Source organism: Typopeltis vanoorti, chromosome 12 (genome assembly GCF_054136105.1).
Source record: "Typopeltis vanoorti isolate ZY-2024b chromosome 12, IOZ_Tvanoo_1.0, whole genome shotgun sequence".
Classification (NCBI taxonomy): Eukaryota; Metazoa; Arthropoda; class Arachnida; order Uropygi; family Thelyphonidae; genus Typopeltis; species Typopeltis vanoorti.
The window spans coordinates 26,969,169-26,993,168 of record NC_143560.1 but is presented as its reverse complement, the minus strand read 5'-3'; the positions used below and the strand labels follow the sequence as shown (position 1 = coordinate 26,993,168).

The window sequence follows — 24,000 nt, the reverse complement described above, 5'->3', positions numbered from 1 at the left end:
GACATGCACATCATTCAAGAAAAAAATGTAAGAGGTTCAAAAACAAGAAACAAATCTTGGAGACTCACTGGCAAATCCTGAAGAAAAAATTGATTGATTCGAGGCAGTCAAGGAAATTCCTGGCAATTAAGTCAGCTTGTGCTCTTAGAGAATACAGAGACAAATGTAAGAAAGCTAAACACTGTGTAAAACTAGCTAAACAAAGGTCATGGCAGACTTTGGTAAGAACATTGAAAATTAATATCAGGAAAGTGGTAAAATATTCTGGAAGCTATTGAAAATGCATAGAAATGGAGGAAAGTGTACTTTAAAAGGAAGCAGAGATGATAAAGGTGACATGCAAGCTGAAGTTAAAGATATTCTAGATGACTGGAGTAATTACTCTGAAAGATTGTTAAATGAAACAATCAGTGTCAGCACAGTGATAGATAACACCCAACAGTTGAAGCAGATGATATTCGACCAGAAATGCTCAAATATGGAGATATAAAAATTGTACAGTGGCTGCACTGCAAAAGACAGAAAGCCAGGTCAGAGATTTGAATTCCAGATGATTGGAATAGAGCTCTCATATAGTACTCACCTATAAAAAGGGACACAAAACTGAATGCCAGAATTACAAAAATATTTCTCTAATGAGTGTTCCTGGTAAGATTTATACAAGTATATTTGAGAAACGGAGAAGTATTGTGAAAATGAAGCTTTATGAAGAACAAACTGGATAAAGAGAAGTTGTCAGGACCAGATTTTCACTTTAAGATAAATAGTTCAGAAATCTTGGGAACATAACAAGGATTTACTAAAATAATCAATAATGCTGGATTTTGATAAAATAATGCTGGATTTAATATCCACTTGATTTATATAACAAGGATTTGTATTTAAGTTATGTAGATCTGGAAAAGGCACATGACAAGTTGCTCTTTAAAACACTGCAGCTCTATGGTGCAAATGGAACATTATATCAAGAAACACATAGTCTCTATTTGTAAATCAGCAGTTAAAATTGAAAGAGGTAGGAAGTACAGGAAGATGGTCTGATATTAAATGAGATGTGAAACAAGGGTGCACATTATTCATTCATGTCTGAGGTTGTCCTCCCCATGAGTGGGCCAATGATATTAAAGGCTGGTGTGGGGGAAACCTTCAAGAATTAAGTCATGCTGCAATGAACAGATGTCACTGGGACAATATAGTTAACATAGCATCAGACACCTATGGGCGCTGCACCCATGGTTCATGATGATGATCATATTCTGAAGGAAAATGGTATTAAAACCTGATATCAAAATTGGTGATGTTAATCACAGATCTTTAACTTTATGTAGAGGATGTATAAACTTCTAAATAAATCCAACACAAGTCTCAAAGATTCCCAGACTAAATTGAATAACCACTGTAATAAATTTGGTATGAAAATCAGCAATAAAAAAAGAATGGTGAACCTATAGAACAAGTAAAATATATCAGGTATTTAGGCACAATTTTTAGTGAAGATGGCAAATTAAATATGGAAATAGATAACAGAATCAAGAAAGCTGGTATGGCAGGAAGTCAACTGAATAAATTTATATGGAATAAGAAAAAAATTAATCAAAACACTAAATTAGCTGTATACGAGACAGTGTTCAAACCAGTTTGAACAGATCTGAAAGCTGGGTTAGAAATAAAACACATGACCAAAGACTGGAGACTACATATATGTGACAGTTCTGAGAAAGATTACAAGAATGAACAGATGGCATCGATGGCAGTACCATAAAAATGAGGATATTAGGAAAGAATTTGCCATTGTTAGCATGTGCTAGCAGAACTAATCTCAGATGATATAGCCACTTAACCAGAATGGGAGAGGATAGATTAGCAAAACAAGTGTTCTTTGCCAGGATAGCAGGAAAAAGACCCAGAGGAAGACCAAGATGTAGGTGGATTGATACAGTAAAAAGTGCCTCAGAAGACAGAAATATAAGACCTGATAATGTTGGAGTTTAGATGGATATATTAATTCTATATTAATTCGGAGGAAAATTGTCAATCAGAGGTTAGTAAAGATGTAACTTTTTCGTGCAGTACTATCATAATAACCTGTACAACTGCTGAGGGTGCACAGATAATTATGCTAGTACTACATATCAGGAATTTAATGATGTTACTTGCTATGTAATGGGAAAAAAAAAACCCTGTATTTATTTTGGACTGCTTAGCTAATTTTTGCTCATAATCTGATTTTTGCCTGTGCCTTGTATTACTCATGAGTATGATGATCACCTTTTTGTTCATACCCCCCAATGCTTTCTTTTTTTAGCAGCTTCTGCTTTATATTGCTACTCATCCATTTAATTCCTACTCGGTTTATCTTACTCATTGTTGACCACTTCCCATGTGTTAAACTCATTATTTACTTGTAGCTTCTCAAGCCATGGCACTGCTCCAAGCCACCATTTAAAATTGTGATAATCACCAGCTTTGTAGTTCCTCATATACCCCTTTCTTGAGTGAAAATTCCATATGTTGAGCAACCTCCTAGCAGAAAACTGCATATTCACTTTCCTGATTGGAGGTAGAGTTGCTACTGCAGTTATGGATAGATCTTCTGATGCTATTATCCCTTAGTAACTGCATAAATTCCTTTTCCTTCTGGCCATGTGCTTTTCCAATTTATATCCGTATAGATGAACTCCCATGATAATTGCTCAGCATGCCCTCATTGCACTAATCTGCTGATGCATAGCATTCACATCTTCCTGTACTTCATTTGGAACCATGTGAAGGTACCCATCTGAATGATCCAGTGCCATATATCCCCTTCTCCAGTGAGCCACACATGGATATCCACTATCAAGCAAACAATAAATGAGCCTGGAAGTGGAACATCAGGGTTACCTAGCTAGACCAGCACTGCAAAAACTTGGGCTATGGCCACAGAGGGAAAGAAAACTTATTCCAACAACCAATGATCTTGAAGACAAGCCCATCTGAATGATCCTGACTAGACCATCCAGGACCTTAGTGAAGCAGGGCCTTAGTGAAGCAGGGACGAAAGCATTCATGGACACCACCAAGATCCTATGCCAGGTTTTAGGTACATTTAGTACACATAATTTAAATTTGAGAAGAGGTCATAAATGTTAGTGAAATGTGAACCCCCCCCCCCACTCCTTAAAACAGTTTTTTTTTAATTACTCAAGAGCATTGCTCCCACATGGGTAGTGTCCAGCCTCCTATCCATGCCTGTATAGTGATCCTTGAATACAGCCATACCCAGCCTCTCTCCAAGCATGACCTAGTAGAGCAAGTGAGTAGCAACAGAATTGCTTGAAGATTGATTGGAATGGCTGGTTACCACAAGTTTAGTGTTGTGTATTATCTACTGGCTGGTTTGTGGAACAGCTTTATTGTTGGCTCCCTATTTAAAGACAGTACGTGCTGAGGTTAAGGGTATCCTTTATGGTTATAAACCTAGTGAGAACAAGGCAGGAGTATAATAAACCAAAAGGCTATTTTACCGGTGAATTTGTTAATTAAGAGGGAGATGTTAAATCTCGTTTTATTTTATAGCCGGGTATGTAACTTAGTTTTGTACCCGGCTATAAAATAAAACGGGATTTAACATCTCCCTCTTAATTAAGGCAGGAGTATTTTACCAAGCAATAAAAGTCATCTATTATCTGGGGGGACTGTTGGCATTTTGCCTAACTAGTGAAAATCAGAAGATATGCTTATAATTTACCAATACTCATATGAAGTGCAAAAACCCTGTCTGCAGATTACAGTGTTGGATTCTGAATATATAGAGATTTGAGTAATTAATATTTGCTTCAGAATCCAACATGATCTCCCATCACATAAGCTAAACTTGTAATTATTATTTAATGTAAATCACTTGTTTATAAATTAATATTCATATAACTACCTTTAAGTTTATTTGATATTTAATTATTTAATCAAGGATATGCATTAATAGTGAAAAGACTCTATATTAAAATATTATTAAGTTTATTTTATTTATTGCTATGTTAATATTGTAAGAATTTGTATCCAACATTTTAACTGTGTATTAATTGAAGTGTAAATATTCTTTATTTGTTCCTGTATGTAGAGGTATAACGTTGTGCAATACCTCAGTTTTATTATATTTTGTTTTGGTTGTCATGGAGACGTATGTAAGATAGCTAGCGCGAGTTTAGAACAGTGTGTGACAGATTAGTATTGAAGGGCTGGAAAGGATTTTAGTTGAAGAGAGCACGAGAATAATTTCAGCGGGAAGAAGGGATAAATAAACTAAGAACGTGGAGAAAGCGATTCATTCAGGGAATCAGAGTGCGATAACAGCGAGTCACTCAAGTAGCTAATTAAAGTTTACTAGTTGAGGGAGTTAGCTAGTAAGTTGTAGAACAACAAATAAAGCAATGGAAGATAGCAAGGTGACAACTGGATGACTAGCTATACTTTAGTTGGCATTTAAATTCAGGCCCGACTTTTCAGGGACACATGGAAACTTGAAGTTTAGCACGGAGTAACTAAGAGAATAAGTAGAGGCAGTAAGCTTGAATTTAAATGATAGCTGTGTTAAGAGATATAGTGCCTAAAAGATTAATTAAATGCCAGAAGTATAGGCAATTGTGCATAAAAACTTCAAGTTAAAAAATTACTGTGTGTTATCTTAGTTCAAGAGTTATTAGTAGAATACTAAATTGGTCAAGTGATGTCAAAGATACAAGTGTTTCGCTCTGAGCAAGAACATTTAACTATGTGAATTGCGACCATTAATTTATTCAGTTATTACTAAGAAGATTTGTTTAATGAGTGTTGTTAATTGTTTTAAGTGTATACAGTTATAAGAAATGTTCGTATATAAGTAGATGAACAAGGAAGATTACCGGTAAGAATCATCGAACTATTGATATTCCTATGCGGAGATATGTGTGTGTGTGTTTCTTCCTAGAATATCCCTATATTAACAGTAACTATTGCAGAGATTAGCTGGAGTACGGATTTAAGAGTGTATACTTGTGAAGAAGTGTTACTGCCCTTTTATTGTATTTGGAACTTAAGTAACTATGAGATATTAATGTAATTGATCACTAAGGAACTTTATTAAATAGTTAAATGAACTTTGTGAAGGCTGTATTTCAGACAACAGATTAACCATTGCCTGAGATAGTATGACTGTATTACCAGATGAGCTAAAATGTTTATAATACCTTATTCAGTGATTTAAACTAAAGTGTATAAATTGTAAGCCTAAATTAAATGTTTGTTTTGTTGATCTAAAGTTGTATTTTGCCTGAATCTCTTTTACTGCACCATTCATAAAATATTCGAACCGAAGCGGGTGAATTATATAAGTTAAGTAAATTCGGCCTGTATACATAATAATAACATATTAAGGGGAAATAGTTGAGAGTTGGTTTTACTTCAATTCTTGGACTAATTTAGATATAGAGTGGTGCAGTCAATAAATACAAATTTTCTCTATATTTGGATTAGAAATCAACTAGCAACTTATTTTTTGTTTAAGAACATTGTAGTGACAAACATGTCGGATCCAAAGTATGGGTTAAGACGAAATAGGATCTAACAACAGCCGATTACTGGTCCAAATACTATTTATTGTTACATACATGCATTGATTTAATAATAATAAATGTAATAATAACCAATAAATGGTCAGTTATGATAAAGTAGAGATAAAATTACTTTTTTCTGTGAGCACATAAAATTCAGGAGCTGGCCAGGAGAGCTGTGTTAATGATGAGTTACTGATGGTAAAAGATAAATGCTTCAGAGCAGCATTATACAGACACACTATAGATTCTGGGGACTGAAACGAGAAAAAAAGAAAAATAATGAAAAATAAATAAAAGTAAGCTAATATTAATACTACCAAAGGAAATATCATAAATGTCTTGCTAATTACTTGCAAAAACAAAGTAAACCACTTTTAATAAATTGATTAGTTTTTTGCAACACTATTGCGAACTTCTTCAAATTAGGATATAATACAAACAAAAAGCAGTATTTTAAAAAGAGATTTCTAAATGAGTAACTGTCATTTTTTTAATTTCTTCAACATGAGATTGCTGTTGAATGTAGGAATGAGATATCAGATGTGCGGCTCATTGTCACAAGATGATTTAATATTACAGCTTGATGTTTATTACAGTGGGTCAGACATATTATCATCTCACTCACCTCAAATTATGTACATAATTACTGAATTCTATGTATGCCATTTTAGTAAGTTGCCAATTAATTTGATGTTTTACATTGGTGATGTGAAAAGCTAGTCCATATTTATTTTCCACATCTCTAATATGTTCTTTTTGATGGATTGCTCCAGACGGTCCCATCTGTACAATGTAACAAAAACCACAATTACAGAAGGCTTTGTATACTCTTGGCCTTTGTATACTCGAGGTTGTTTTTGGCAATCTTAACATCATGAACACTTTTTCTAGCAGTCAGAACACAAGTGATATTGTTGAAGGTAAGGAAACCATGCCTTTGCAGTCACCTAGCTGCTGTTTTGGAGTATGAGATAATTCATTCAAGATACTATTGATAATTTTGATGGTGTAACTATTTTTTTAGGTAAATATCTTTAATATAAGTTATTTCTTTTTTTATATAATAATAATTATTGGATATAGTAATAGCTCTTTCTTTGAGAATTTTAATGATGCCTCTTTTCTGTGTTAGGAGGTGGTGAGAACTAGCATGCAGATACCAGTATGTATTGAACTTCTTTCTGCAAACTTAGTAAGATTACTGTGATCTTCAACTGAGATAAGAACATCCAGGAAGGAAGGAAACAGATCTATCTTTTTCCACTTCTGATGTGAACTGGATTTTGGGTAACTGTTAAGGAAGTCGGTGGAGTTATGGAGGGTTTCTTCTGAGCCTAGCCAAATGATGAAAACACCTATAAATTAAAGATGCCAAGAAACTATATTCTTGTTAATCCTTTATCCAAGTGTAAGCAAGTGTACTTTGCATACGAACTTTGTTTGCTTACACTTGGATAAAGGATTAAACCAAGAATATAATTTCTTGGCATCTTTAATTTATATCATAATCAAGTGTAAAAACTTTCAATATGATGAAAACACTGTTCACACATCTTACTCATAATCTTGGTTTGGTATGTTATTTCTCAACAGCTGTTTGTTCAAACTTTCCATGTATAAATTACTGTAGAGAAATTGCTGCAACTACAGCCAAGCCTTCAGACTGTCCAAAATAGCAGTCATGAAATTTATGAGTGTTCTCTAGACAATGTTTGAAAAGTTTAACAGCATCAGGCAGAAAGATGTCATCCAAAATTAAAATTGTCTCCTCCTTTCAGAATCTGAGTGAACAAGCTTTTGACAAAAATCCAGAGTAGCCAGGACGTCTGTGGGATGGGACAAAGTTTAATGTCTTTTATTTTGTTTATAAAACCCTTGGCATTTTTTATATACAATGTTGTTTTTTCAACAAAATCCAATTCACATCAGAAGCAGAAAAAGATAGATCTATTCCTTCCTAGATGATCTCATCTCAGTTGAAGATCACAGTAATCTTATTCTTGAAGTCTACAGGAAGAAGTTCGATAGAGACTGGTATTTACATGCTAGTTCCCACCACCACCCAGTATAGAAGAGAGGCATCATCAAAACTCTCAAAGAAAGAGCTATTACTATCCAGCAATTATAAAATAATAATAATAATAATAATAAATAAAAAAATAAATAAATTATATTAAAGACATTTTCCTAAAAATGTTTACACCTCAAAACAATAAACAGTATTTTGAATGAACCATCTCCTGCTCAAAAACAATAATCAGATGATGACAAAAGCATAGTTTTCTTACCTTACTTCAAAAATGTTAGACAAATTAGCAAAAATCCTACAAAAATATAATTTAAATTGCCTTCTGACTGCTACAAAAATTATTAAGTATGTTAATCCTTTATCCAAGTGTGTGCAAACAAACTTTCTTTCAAACAAACGTACTTTCAGGTGCAAACTTTGTTTGCACACACTTGGATAAAGGATTAAACTAAATTTATTATAGTCTGACCAAGTGAAAAATAAACTTTCAACATCTTTCTCTAAATCCAGAGTAAATTAATAAAAAAGTGGCACACCGTTTGGCAGCTCCTATAGGAGGAGATGACCTTGCTAATGCTTCTGCCTTGGTATCTCCACTTGGGCCTGGCTCCCACTGAAGAGACCTCAATATTCTTGAGGTCACTACCAAGAGTATTCTCAAATACTCTTGGTAGTGGCCCTTCCCTTAATGCATAACATTATACATATCCGCAAGGAGATGTGTTTTGCATTATGGGAAATACTGAGATAGGAGTGTTGGTAGCTTACTCCACCTTTGCAAGGAGTCGCCCAGTGTTGTACCACTTTACCCCAGTCCTGAAGATACTTTCAGGTGCAAACTTTATTTGCACACACTTGGATAAAGGATTAAACTAAATTTATTATCAATAAAACTGGTTTGAACACTGTCTTGTATCAGCTAATTTAATGTTCCGCCTAATTTCTCTCTTATTCCATAGAATTTCTTCAATTGATTTCCTACCATACCAGGTTTGTTGATTCTGTTGTCTATTTCCATATTTAATTTACCATCTTCACTAAAAATCGTGCCTAAGTAGCTGAAATACTTGTTCCACAGGTTCTCCATTCACAACGCAGTTGACATTTTCAACGATTCTACCTATTTTCATTGTCTTTGTCTTTTTATAGCCGACCTTCATACCATATCTATTACAACAGTTATTCAATTTAGTCAGGGAATCTTGCAAACTTATAGCAGATTTATTTAGAAGTATAACATTGTCCGCATAAAGCAAAGAGCTGACATTAACATCTTCAATTTTGATATCAGGTTTAATACAGCTTTCCTTCATAATGTGATCCATATAGATAATGAATAACAGATCGGATAACGTACATCCTTGTCTCACACCAGATTTAACATTAAACCATCTTCCTGTACTTCCTTCAATTCTAACTGTTGACTTACAACTCAAATAAAGATTAAGTATTGCTTGATATAATGTAGATCTCATTGACACTGTAAAATTTAATCTTTATATCGTTAATGCTTGTAGTTATTAATTACATTTATTAATTCTTGCTTGGCTGCACCTTTGTCAGTCTCGCTGTTGTTCCCTTCGTGACTTCGTTTTAATACTCTCTTATGTGAATTTTATATCTCTGAGGTTCTTTAACATGCTATGTCTTTTCATTTTTAAGTTATTTACTATAAATTCAGTTTATGTTAATTTCAATGCAGTCTCATAGCACAGTCTAGGCCATAAATCAGTCCAATCGGTAGTGCATGTGTATCAGCACATCAAGGGTCTGCCGTGGCTAAACGTCACATCCTTTGTTCTGCACTGGTGCTAATTCCCTTTCAGACTTAGAGAAATTTATTTTTAGCTGCACCACTCTATGTCTTAGATATTTGAACAATGCAATATCAAGGAATTAGTTGTCAGCTTAGCACACTACAATGTTTATCTTAACCGAAACTATTAGTTACTTAGATCATCTAAACTATCAAGATTTGCCTTGCAGTCGTAGCCTTCTTTACTTTTATTCCCTCCCTGCCTTGGTTCTACTTTTATGAGCGGTTCAATAGGAAGAAAATCAGGCAAGTCAATAAGTTAACATAACAAAAAACATTTAATCATCAATTTCACGAAGGTATACAGATATGAATCATTTCAAGCATATTATTATATCAATACTAAAGCTCTCGAGTACTCTGTTAATTACTTTAAATTTTTACACATTCTCTAAGACATTAATTAAGGATTACAGTTCAATTACAGGGCAATATTATACTCCACCAACAGCATTTCTGGAAGAAATTTGCATTCGACACGGTAAAAATATCTCTAAAGCAATTCTACACAGCTTTTCAGCTTAAAGCTCAAACTTTCTCTAATTTCTTGAGTGACAACACTAAAGTCCATTCACTATTCAGTCTTAGCAATTTTTGAAAGTCCATCACACTAGCAACACATGATTCTCTCAGTACAGTTATAAAACATATCAAAAGTCTACTTTACTCAGATATGAAGAGATACTTGGCCTTCTACAAATGAGTCCAGGCAGCACATCCTTGGTCTCGTCCTAATTCTTATAAGACTTCACCTGTGCGAATCTGCAATGGTATTGGGTACGGCACATCATCATGGAAGCGACAGTGTAGGTTCGCTGCTCTCAGATCAATCAGCTCAGCATGGCATTCTATTCTCCGATGGGTTCCTTGCTGGATCGAGAACTTCACTCTGCTTGGCTACAGGTTGACTCTCGGACTCCTCTGGACACATCCACATGGTCTTCCAACCTTGGCATGACCTCCTGACTTCGTTGACCACTCCGTTAAAGAAAAGGACCAAGAGAATTCTGAAGGCACCACAACCGATTTTATATTGTGTGCTCTATGTTTTTCTTCCTACATCATTGCTTTTCCTTCACTGCGCATGGCACTTACTTCTCCCTGGCAACTATTGCCATACCGTACTCTGGTGAGCTCCCTGGAGAAACTCACGTGCTAATCTGCCTTGCTCACGTGTTTTGCTTCAGGCCATTTCCTTTTATAAGCCGATTACTTCGTTCTGTCTCTCATACATAATTATTTATAGAAAGCACACAGTTATTACAGGAGATTTAGAAGAATTATCTACAATTAAATTACTCGAAACAGCATGTACAAAGAAAAAAGAATTATGTTGGTAAGTTAACATCATCTTATTTAGTCTGATAAACCAATACTGACTCTGGCAATGACATTTCGTGTTAAACTCGGAATGAAGCGCTTATAGCTTCAATCTTCATTCATTCCGAAAATAACACCATATAACTGTAACGTATTGAATAGTTTCTCTCTTGGCACCTTGTCATATGCCTTTTCCAGATCGACAAAACTTAAATACAGATCTTTGTTATATTCCCATGCTTTCTCAACTATTTGTCGTAAAGTGAAGATCAGATTACTTAAATTAAGGGGATATTAAATCCCACATAGTTTTAAAACCGAATAAGAAACTCAAAGATTGGAATCAGAGAGTTTCTTGCCGAATATAGTAAACTATAAAGTATCGGCAACACTAGCGTTAGCCAATGCAAGTGATCCTAGTACGTAGTACAATACCGGACGACTCGTTGCAAAGGTGGGGGAAGTTCAGATCGCTATTCTTAGGTATTTTCCATAATGTAAAAACACATTTCCTAGGAAATGTATGCTGTTATTACATTATGGAGGGAGGTCACTACCCAGACCGGTTTCAGCCTTTTTTGAGGCTTCATCAGTGAGTAGCTAGACCTAATACCAAAGTGTATAGCGAAAAGAACTTATATACTCTGCGAACGAGTTTTCCAAACAGGTGCAACCATTAAGTTACTTAAGTATAAAGAGCTAATAAGCTTCATTTCGGCAATGAAAACATTACTTAAATTAAGGGGATATTAAATCCCACATAGTTTTAAAACCGAATAAGAAACTCAAAGATTGGAATCAGAGAGTTTCTTGCCGAATATAGTAAACTATAAAGTATCGGCGACAATTTAAGTAATGTTTTCATTGCTGAAATGAAGCTTATTAGCTCTTTATACTTAAGTAATTTAAGTGAAGATCAGATCCTGACAGCCTCTATTTGGCCAGAATCCAGCTTGTTCTTCACCAGCTTTCCCTTACACAATCCTTCTCAACCATTTCTTAAGTATGCATGCATAAATCTTACAAGTAACACTCAGTAGGAAAATACCTCTTAATTCTCACATTCAGTTTTATTTCCCTTTTTATATATGGGTACTATGAGAGTTCTACTCCAATCATCAGGAATTTGTCCCTCTGTCCAGGCCTTTTGAGCAATGCAGTGCAGTCACTGTAAGACTTTTATACCACCATACTTCAGCATTTCTGGTCAAATATCATCGACTCCTGCTGCCTTTCCACATTTCAAGACTTTGATGGCTTTTTCTACTTCGAGTATGGATATTATTCCTGACTGTATGCCTGTTGAGTGTTTTTTTACCACTGTGCTATCACTGCTTGTTCCATTTAGCAATTTCTCGAAGTAATTACTCCATACATCAAGGATATCTTTTTCTCCCGTTTTCATGTCACCTTTATCAACTCCTTTTACAGCACTCTTTCCTCCATTTCTAAGCTTCTTCAACAACCTCCAGAATATCTTACCACCTTCTTCATATTTATTTTCTATGTTCTTGCCAAAGTCCTCCCATGAACTTTTGTTTACCTAGTTTTACACAATGTTTAGCTTACATTTGTCTCTGTATTCTCTAAGAGCACAAGCTGACTTATTTGCCAGGAACTTTTGATATGCTTTCTTCTTTTCCTTCACTGCCTCTTTAACTTCCTGTGTCCACTGGAGTTCTGATTTTTCTATCCATGCCTCTCTGGCTGAATCAATCAGGGTTTTCTTCAAGGCTTGCCACTGAATCTCCAAGGTTTGATTCCTGTTCTCAAACTCTTTCATTTTTTCTTCAATAATTTTTGTGTATTTTAGTCTACAGTTCACATCTGAGAGCTGCTCAACTTTTATTCGCTTTAAAACTTTCTTACATGTTATTCTTTTCAATATGGAATTCAATTTTATCCTGCTCAAGACTAAATAGTGATCACTTCAATTTCAAATCCTCTGTACACTCTGGTGTCCTGCACCAGGAAGAAAACATTACTATCAACAATAACATAGTCAATGAGACATTTCTTATTCCTTGTGTCTTCTCTCCATGTGAATTTGTGCACATTTTTATGTTGGAACATGGTGTTAGTAATAACCAGTCCATGGCCTGAGCAGAAATCCAACAGGTATTTGCCATTATTATTAGCTTTGCTCTTTTCTCCAAATTTTCCCAAAACATTTTTGTATGTCTGACAATCACTTCCTACTCTGCTATTTAGATGCCCAACAAGGACCAACTTTTCCTTTTTCATTGTGTCAGTTGCTTTTTCTAAAGAAGCATCAAAAAATTCCTCCACTTCTACCTTAGTAGAACCTTTTGTGGGACCAGAGGCACAAATAAGTCTCATTATCAAATTTCCCATTCTCATATTTGCCGACATCACTCTACTTGACACTGCCTGCCATTCAATAAGATTAGCTCGTATTTAGTGTTGAATACTATGGCTACTCCTTCTTTTCCTTGATTGTCATTGCCTAAATATAACATTTTGTATTTATTGCTCAGAAAGATCTCACCAGTTTTTGTCTTTTTTGTTTCAGTCACCCCTATTAAGTCGATCTGATACTTATCTAATTCCTCAGCTAGCTCCATTTCTTTGCTATTCAGGCTTCTTATTTGATAGTACCGATCTTTAACTCTGGTGATGTTGTCTCCCTTTTATTAGAACAATTAAATAAAGTAAGAATCACGTTATCATCTGTGATGTTAAGAGAATTTCCATACCCTAAATTAAAGGGACTTTTGGACAAATTGAAGGATTCTCCAGAAATACAAACTGTATACTACTTTCAAACCAGCACTAAAGTTATCTTCTTTCCTACCATCTGCAAAGGGATTAATTGCCTGCACTATTCTTGCCTGGTATGCTTACCACAGGACAGACTGGGCACTCCGTTAAGATCAGAATCCAAAAACACCAAGATTACATAAAGTTTCTAGAATCAGGCACGAATACAGAGTATTCAGTCCTTGCTTCTCATGCCATTGACACTAGAAATAGCATTCAATATGATCCAACAAAGATTTTCATTACAGTAGATTTAAATTTGATTGTCTATTCCTTAGAACATGCAAAACACTGCATCATTACCTTTATCTTAATTGAACAGACTGCACACCTGTTTCCAAGTTTTGGGAAATAACCAGAAATTTATTTTTTTTTTAGTACTAGTTTTGAATTACATAACTATACCTGGTTGTCAGGAACTTTAATTGTATTTAGTCCTGTTTACCCAGCTACAATCAAGATAAGTGAAAGTATACTCATGCTGTTTGAATCATTTGGTTCATGTTTCAAATGTTATAACCAATTCTTTTGATCTCTTTCAGAACAATGCTCAAGTTACAGTGAGCAAAATATATAACGGAGTTATTATTCCTGTTTTTAATAAATGTCAATGTGCTGTATGTTTTTTCAAATATTATTGACTACTATGCATTTCTATAAAATTGAGTTGCAGATCTTTATGGCGAAGATTACTAGAATGTTGTCAGAAGATTTGGTAACTACATTAAAAAAAAACTTTACATAACAAACTCATTTTTAAACTGCTGTTACAATGCTGATATAATGCCTAATTTTATTAAAATCAAGGAAGCTATTAAATCATGTACTGCATATAAGATTTATCAAAGGACTAGCAAGGCTTTGTTATTAGATCAGATTCATTATACTAAGAAGCTTTTCTTTATACAATATATACACAAAAACACAAGGTAAAAGTATTATTTATTAAATATGCTGCCATATATTTCAGTCTAAGATTAACAGACTATCATCAGTGGCATAAAACAGTTGTTACAAGGTGGAATGTAAACAATTAATTTATTCGAAATAGAATAAGCCATGTGATGTTAAATAGCTAATAGCATTATGCTTTCATTGAAGAAAAGGCTAACCATAAAAGTGTAAAATAAATTGCATATATATATTTATATATAAAATTTATAATATCATTGTAAATAGATCAGGTAGATATAGTTTCTAGTTGGTTTCTTAAGACCTTATGTCTTTATAAAATATCATTCTTGGTCCTAATTATTAAAAAAAAAAAACCTTTAATGATATGTTATTCAAATGAAACTTTCCCTTATTTCTGATAAGGATAGGCAGTCATTCTGATTCAAGTTAGGGCAGTGAAGCAAGGCCTCAGCACTCTCCTTAAATAGGCATTCAAATTTGTACTGACATCTATGTAGAAGCCATGTTTCAGACCAAAGAATGTTGTGGTCTGCCACTATTCTGTGTTTAGCTAATCCAGACTTATCAGATTTTTTGTGGAAAATATATGATTGATGTTCTTGTATTCTATTTTACATTGAGCATCCAGTTTGTCTGAAGTAGGAAAGATGTCGGTCATATTGAACTTGGTATACACCTGGAAGAGACATAGGTGAGTGTTTATCTTTACAAGAGTGGTTAATAAGTTGAGAGTTTATTAATATGAATAAAAGTTGCTACTAAATCATATATCTTCAGAATTCTTGAAATCGGTTCTGAAATGCCAGAAATGTATGGGGTTGGAACTCGACATATTGATTCCTTGTTGTTTGGGTTAGGTTTGTAGGAGTCAAATAGATGTTGCGTAGTCCTTTTAAAGAAGCCATTCAATTGTGAACATTCTGACTTAGTTTGTAGAAGTTCTCTTTCCTTAGTCAGACAAGCATACTTAAATTGCAAGCAAAAATTCATTCAAAATTAGAAATGCTAACAAAAAAAAAAAAAAAAAAAGCCATGACTTCATTCAACAGTCACCTAATTTTGTTTGTGACAAATGGGTTATAAATTTAACCAATATACCTTCCCCCCATGAAGTGTATTATCAAAATGTCCATATTTTGAACTATCATCTCTATGAAAAATTTCATGGTAGGTATGGAAAAGGATATCAAACAGTTAAATACAGATGAAGCTAACAAACTTCAGTTTGAAACTGCCAGATTTTGTATAAAGTTAAACATTCTCCTTTGAGTATTCCACTGTCAGAACCACATACTCTTTGCTAAAACACTAATAGTGATATCACAATGCCAGTTTTCATGGAATCCAATGAAGTGTAATTGTAAACTTTAACATTTTATTACAGGTCAGCTCCGCATATATTGTAATCAGTAGAGATCCTACTCAAAGCCAAATAAATTATATAAATTATTGTAACAGATATATTCTTTAGATGCTAACACTGTTGAAAAATTACCTCATCATGCTCATCCCCCATGTATCTATGGCCTTTCCCAATGTGCACAAATCTGGTTATTCACTATGTCCAACAGTTGATTACATCCACTCTCCAACTTATTATTTAGCTATGTATATTTTTTTTCTTCAGATCTCTGACTTGATAAAGCTAGAGATTTTAGAGTGATGGTGGTGCAAAAATTGTAAAAAAGATCAAAGGTTTACTTGGATGTTGAAGAATGCACTGTATACATTGTAAGTTCATCAAAAATAATAGTTATGAATAGCCAATAATATAAGTATTTGTACAGAATTTTGGTATCCAGTTTAGACAAAATTCTTCTGATCTCCTCTGAAATGGGGCACTGAATGTAAGGTTTTAGGAATGGTAGAAGACATTCCTAAAGTTCCCTATGCAAAAATTCGAGAAAAATTGAGAAGTCAGGAAATGGCATTTTCTGTGGGGAACGATGGAACCAAGTATAAAAGAGAACAGAAAGCATGACTACCATTAGGACATGATGCAAGTTTTCTGCTTTTAGTCCTTTCAAAATCAGTTTTGAAGGTGTTGATAGGTTGTTTGGAGCTATTTCGTGCTTTGGTATAAACAGAAAAGGTTTCTTGATTTCTTGCACATGCCAAGAAATCAAGAAACAGGAGAGATTGAGAGGGTCAGCTATTGATCTATCCTGCTTTGCTTTGACATATAATTGAATTTTCTTCGGTATCTATTCTATAAAATTTCTTTAATAACTAAACTTTATAACCAGCAAACCCTCAGTCCACACTGATAGGATGATTCTGCAGACCCCAGTCACACAGTTGGAGAAAGAGTCCAGAAGCAAGTGACCTTTTGTCACTTGCTTCTGGATTTTATTCAATGCTTCCACATCTATAAGAAATTACCATGCACAGTTTCAGTCTTCTGGCCCAAACCTATGTATGGTAGGTCAGATGGGATCAGTCACATCAAATGCTTAGAGTAATTGTAACCTCCTTATCTCTGCAATATGTTTTGAACTTTTTCAAAAACTCATCAATTTACATATACATAATAGCTTATAAAATTGCAGGCATTCTCCAAAGGGCAAAAGCAAGGATGGAAAGAAAAATAAAAGGCTATACCCTTTATACCCTGGGAAAATATATGAGGATGTGACTGCAAAGGTTGAGAGAGAGAGAGAATCCCACTCCTTCCATAGAGAATGCATTCTCATGGAGTGGTTGTGTGTGTGTGAAAGAGAGAGAGATTATGGTGAATTTATTTAAAGTGTGGTATGAAATAATTTGCGACAGTTAGCATTTACTGCCTGAAATGAGTCTTTTGACTCCACTGCCTATGCGCTAGATGATGTATTAGATACTGAAGGGCTAACCACCTAAAATGTTATCAGTAGAATGTGTGTGTGGGGAGAATACAGAAATCAATGTACACACATCTATACATCTTAAAGAGGAAAAGAAAGTGTACATGCACATGCAGATTTTTTGACTTTATGTAGCTACAAACATGAAGAATGCACTGGTTTATCAATTGTCATTCTGAAGAATGTCCCTAATCACTGATATCCAATTGTGAATAGGGTAAGTTAAGGATCGATAAAGACTTAACTGGTTGGACTTAGATAACTACTCTGAATTCAAAGAAATTTTAGCTGTCTTCAGTGCCACAGTATTACAAAATAATTTTTTTAAAAAAATGGGAGATTTAATAATACTATTAAAAAGTGGAAAAGTATCAGTCATTCCTATTTAGGTTCAGTCTGTGTCATGTTTATAGCTTTCTCTGCAATAGAAAATAGCTTTTATAAGTAGCTTTAGTTTTTGTTCCTTTTGTTTAGTTTTGTAAATTCATTTATGAGAGGAAATCACTATGAGAGGATAACAAATCAGGTTTGACTGGAGAAAACCTGATTTGTTAGATTTCTGTTATCTTATATAATCTTGATGTTCTTCTCAACAGACAACTGCTATGTTTGATAACACTATGACAAACCAAAGAACTGAAGCACTTTGTAGATATTATTGTATATGGTCATTGGCAGGTAGTCTGAAGATTCATCATGGAAGACCCAAACTGTCAAAACTCTCCTTGAGCCCACTCACTGAATCTGGCAAACCACTTCCCTCATTCACTACTATCCAAGTGAAACTCAAGTCCTGACAGCCTTGTTAACCACACTGTCACTAAAGTTCCAGGGATGACCTCTTGTGCTATTCTCTCTAGCAAAGTGCCGAGCTATTTCCTCTTCATCAATCCTATAAAATCTTTTTAGCAACTGAAATGTTATATTCCCAAGGTATATGATCAAGTCAAGCAAAGGGGCTGTCTTACACTTACAGTTTTCTTCTTGTCCACTGTCATTGGGTTGCCAGTTTCTTCAAAGCCATTCATTGAATGCTATGGTGGATGGCTTCATCTCTTCAGATCTTCAGTCTTTTTCAAAGAGTATCCAGGGGTTCTGCACTTTCACCTATGCTCTTCCTCCTATATAACAAGCTTCTCATTATATAAGAGGAAGTTTTGCTGATGATAGCAAACCCTTCCTTTTCTTCATTCGAGAAACCTCGTAATACTCAAATGATTCACATTTCTGGATCTTCCATAAATAATGTTTTAAACACTGATTTCCTCACCATTCTTGAGTGAGGTGAAGAAAATCTAGTGAATTTATGCTAACAAATCATAATCTCATCTTATTTCTCAAGCAAAAGATCTTCACTTCCTTATGTATGATAATATTCCAAACTAGTCAAGAATAATTTTCTCTTCAAGGGTCGACTTTCACATTTAGCGTAACATGGCACAAACACAGCACATTCAAATGTTGTTTATTTTTTAACGGTATATATTAGAACACAGAAAAATAAGTAAATAATTAATTTATTAACTTATTGCTGATATTTCACTGGTGTTATAACCAGCATCTTCAGAGCACAAAAACATAATTTGTCACAATATGCGAGACTATAACAACATGGTGTAATCAATGGACTAGTTAAACAAAATTGTAGCAGCAACACAAAGACTAGAGTCCTGATTTTTGGCGCTCTCTATCTGAAAAAGCCACTAGTGCTTTAAGTCGAGGGCACAATTTTGCCGTAACTCTCAAACAAGTTCTAAAAGCCGAAATAATGGCGTTCATCGAACAGGGAATATACGACCTGCCTCCAACAATAGCCAACAACATACGTTTAGATGTGGCCAACATCCTAATCAAGTCTAAGCCTCCCAAAAATAATATCCCGCATAAGGAAATCATTGCTGTAAAAGAGCTACAGAATAATAGCCAGATTATCATAACAAAAGCAAACAAAGGGAATGCAACCGTGGTGATGGACACAACAGAATATGAAAACAAAATGCACACAGTGTTACAAGATCAGTCAACATACAAAATTATAGATCGCAATCCCACCAACACACAAAAAAATAAGGCACGTAAATTATTGAAAAAAGTCACTTCCTGGCCCAAAGACACAGTAAATAAACTCAAGTCCTTCCATGTCAAAACACCAAGGATTTATGGAGCACCAAAAATTCACAAACAAGGTACACCCTTACACCCAATTGTGGACAGTATAAATAGTCCCACATACAAACTGGCTAGACATTTAGCTAAGCTACTAGCCACTCTCACAAACAATTCTCCCTCCTTTGTCAAAAATTCAGCCCACCTAAAAAGCATCTCACAACACCATACCCTAAAAAGCTCAGATTTAATGGTAAGCTTTGATATCACCTCACTATTCACAAATGTACCACTAATAGAAACCCTCAATCTACTGAAGTCACACTTCCCTCCTGATATATTTGAACTATTCAAATTCACAATACATGCAGGATATTTCACATGGAAAGGGAAAATATACAAACAAATAGATGGGACAGCCATGGGCTCCCCCCCCCCCAGTCAACTTTTACATAGAACACCTGGAAAAACTAGCAATCAATACAGCCATTCTCAAACCAACACTTTGGCTATGCTATGTTGACGTGACGATGTGCTTGCTATTTGGCCACATGGCCCAGAGACATTGAAAACATTTTTAGCGCATTTAAATAGCCAACATCCAAAAATCCACTTTACAATGGAACTAGAAGCTAATAACTGTCTGCCCTTCCTGGATATACTTATCACACGCCTTCCAGATGGTTCCTTATCATTTTCAGTTTTGAGAAAACCCACACATACAGGGAGATATTTACACAAACAATCACACCATCACCCTTCTCAACAATATGGCATTTTAAAAATGCTAACCCACAGAGCGAGAGCAATCTGTTCTAATGACAATACTCTTGCTGCTGAACTGGCTCACTTATGCCCCACCTTCTTGGCCAATGGCTATAATCCCCATAAGATAAACAAAATACTAAACGCTCCTAAGAAACCCCTCCCATTATCTACCACAGAGAACTACAACAAAACAGTCACTATCCCATACATTAAAGGCACATCTGAAAAGATTTCAAGAATTCTTAATAAACATAAACTATGCACGACATTCAGACCGTGGAACAAATTAGCAACCCTTATCAGCTCACCCAAGGACAGCATTCCCCGTTTATCACATCCAGCAGTCTACGAAGTACCCTGCTCATCTTCCCAACCTTAGAATACTGTTTTCACATTTGAGGAAGTGCAACAAGGACCCATCAATGCTATCCAGAATAAAGATGTGAACCAACTTTTGCTAAGAATGATGATGATGAGATGAAGCATCATTTCATGTGCCCATGCTGATTTTTTTTTTTTTTAGTTGTCTGTGAATGAGAAGATCTATGAAGCAACTTACCTCTAACTCCAATGCAAAGTGAATTGTGGAATGCCTGCTAATGCATCTTTGGAAGGCAGATTTCATAGCATCAAATTGAAGAATGGAAGTAAATGTCTTTAAGATGTAATGTTCAAAATGTGTCTGTAAATCATTTCCTGATGCATGAAGTATCTATATTAGTCACAATCTCAAACCACTTAATAAATATCAGGAGAAAAAATTTGCTTAAATAATCATGGAGCACCAAAGAATTACTGTATATTTTCGCATATAATGCCATCCACGTATAATGCGAACTAGAAATTCTGTTTGAAAACTAGCCCTAAAATGTCATGTCCACGTATAATGCGATCTGTTAATCTTGTTCCCTAACATTATAAATAAAACAATACGAATTAACGAAAGAAATATTTATTTTAAAACAAAATGTCAAAATCCTTTAAATTCTTCTTCATCTTTCGAATCATCAAACATTTCATTTATAAATTCATCTGTAGGCATTGCATCATCGTCATCATGCTCTCCATTTTATTGTGTGTCATCCTCGCTTTCATATACGACGTCATCTTCGGATCCATCCATTGAATTACTTATTCCACATTTAAGAAATGAGCATTGATTTATTTAATCAAGCTGACATCAAGCGGCTGCAAAACGGAAGTTAGACCACCCGGTATGACTGCTAGGTCTGTATAAGTAGCTCATGCTTTCTCTTTGCATGCTTCCGTTAAATGCGCCCAGAACATATCCCAGACTAGCATGTTTTGTTGACGTAACAAGCAACCTGGACGTATGTTCCATACTTGATCCAGCCACAATTGTACACCTTCTTCATCCATCCAACCTTTCTGATTGGCGCGAACAAAGACACCTGGTGGAAATTTCATATGCTAAGGAATTGTCTTCCTTTTAAATATCACTGTCGGCTTTAATTTGGTTCCGTCTGCCATGCATGCTAGAACAATGGTAAAATGCATTTTTTCATGTCGTGTTGTTTTTATGAGGACACTCTTTTCACCAACTGAGTTTACTGTTCGATTCCCAGGCATATCAAAGTGCATGGGCGTCTCATCCATATTGCCTATTTGGGAAAGTTCATATCCGTGAGACTTCCGTAATTTTATGATAAATTGATGGAAGGACTCCACTTTTTCTTGAAGCTGCTTTGGTAACTTCTGCGTGATTTTTGTTCGGTGTTGTAATGTTAATGCTTTGTGTTCCATAATCAGCACCACCCAGGCAAAGCAAGAAAAGATGAAATACAGATACCTGGTGTGTCCTTGAATTTACCATTCTTGAGTTGTAGAGCTCAAAAACGAAATGCATGTTTTGTTACTATAATGCCATCTTGTCAGTGCATCAAAATCCATTCATTTAGCTCTTCTTAGAGTTCTGGAAAGGATGCTACATATCGATGACAGGCACGTTTCTTTTTGGGGACTTTTCAAGACTCTTTTTGCTTACCCCAAAGTCTAATATTACTCTCTACTACACCAAATTTTCTCATAGCACTGTTATTATGTTCTTCTGCAAACTGCACAACATACAATTTAAATCCTGTTTCAAAAGATGAACGTTTACGTTTCTGTTGGCTCATTTTCAGGCTAGGTTTGTTTAACGAATATTTAAAATTAACTGTGGTTAAACCGATATAACTGTGCTAATATCCCGCCAAGGGGGGCGGGATATTAGCACTACTTACATTACTGGCTTTTTGCACAGATACGATGCGCGCTGGGTCGCCAAATGTGAGTGGGTCAAGTAGATTTGCATAGGCATTAGGTAGTATATATTGTGTGTGCAAGTCTAATAAGATGTTATATTTTTTAAGATCCGCATATAATGCGAACCCCTAACTTTAGAACCATAAATTTTTCGCATTATACGTGATAATATCTACGGTAATATAAATAACAAGTGAGACTATATCCAAAATACTTAACATGTCTGATAGAGTCAGAAAAAGTTACAACTCATGTTTTTAAAAATCTTCAGGATTTCTCATGTGGAAGAAAAATTACCAATTGGTAATTGCCAATTGGCTTAGCCAGTTGACAACCTCTGCATAACAGACTATTTGTCTGAGTGGAACATTTGCTTCTGCACCTTAGAGAAATTATAAAGCCTTGGTGGTCTGGCATAATGTATCTGAATCTTATTATTATTATTATAGTTCAGACTTATTGAGGGAGGGCACCTACTCTACAACTCTCAGTCTTTACCACTTAATCCACCAACTACTACACTGAATCGCTACTATCATCACCATCTACACCACTAGTATTTTTTGTTTGCAAATTGCATGTGTTCTGAATGTTGATCTGTCTGTATGAGGGATAAAAAACCTGAGTTTCTGGGATATAAAACCCTGCCACCTCTGTATGAGATTGGCTAACTCTCCACTTCAATTGAAATTGGCTAACTTCAATTGAAAAAAAAAAAAAAAAAAAAAAACATATAAAGATTCCTCCAGTCACGAAAAGAACTGAACTTAGGCCTTTTCCAATCAAAGGGCGCAACATACCATCGTTCTTCCAATTGTGCTACGGAGGTACTATTGCTATATCTTTTCTATCAATTTTTTTTCACTGGACTTTGGCAAAAATTCCATTCAGTTTATTTAGCTGAGAGTGTCTCAATCTCTTGTAATGCACTGATATGAAGAATAATCTTGTGATAATAAGTTTATTATAATTTATTTAATTTAATTAATTTTTTTTTGTCCTATATACCTACAACTCCCATCATATCCTTGTTAGTATGAGTTATAATTAGAAAGTTGTTCCATTTTTTCTTTAAAGAAATTAACTTCATTCATTCCTAGATAAAATTCCTGGAAATTCATTCCTGGATAAAACAGAAGGGACTTTGCTTAGTAAAGAATGCAAGTGTTTCAAAACAAATATTGCTAATCATATAAATCACCATTGAACTGGCCTTGACATGTATATAGTCAATAATTACATGGATGCAAAGTGTCCATTGAAGTTAATATAATATTTGCATAATATTGTAATAACACGGATACGAAGCTTACATTTTTTATATATTTTATCTACTTGGATGATTAAAGAATGTTTCATAGACCTCAGTCTATGTTATGGAAAAGAATCAATAGGGTCTTTAATAATACAATTTTAGTTTTTAGCTAAAACCAGATTCCATAATTAGTTTGTAAATGGCTAGAGATGTTGCTAATGGACTTCTCAGAATCTAAGGTTAAACTAGACCGGCAATCTTTTTTTACTTGATAAGTGATTATATTTTGTATAAGGTGTTTTTTTTCGTAACCCCCCCCCCCTTAATTAACC

At 34.8% G+C, this 24,000-nt stretch overlaps 1 protein-coding gene across 1 annotated transcript in view; it reads right to left on the bottom strand.

Annotated features, from left to right (window-relative positions):
* Positions 1–24,000, bottom strand: part of xmas (RRM_XMAS2 and SAC3_GANP domain-containing protein xmas) — a 523,534-nt gene that overhangs the window by 118,139 nt on the left and 381,395 nt on the right. The window contains exon 22 of the mRNA XM_090401436.1: positions 5,701–5,824. Within this exon, the coding sequence (XP_090257562.1) occupies positions 5,701–5,824 (124 nt within the window). The remainder of the gene's footprint in view (positions 1–5,700; positions 5,825–24,000) is intronic.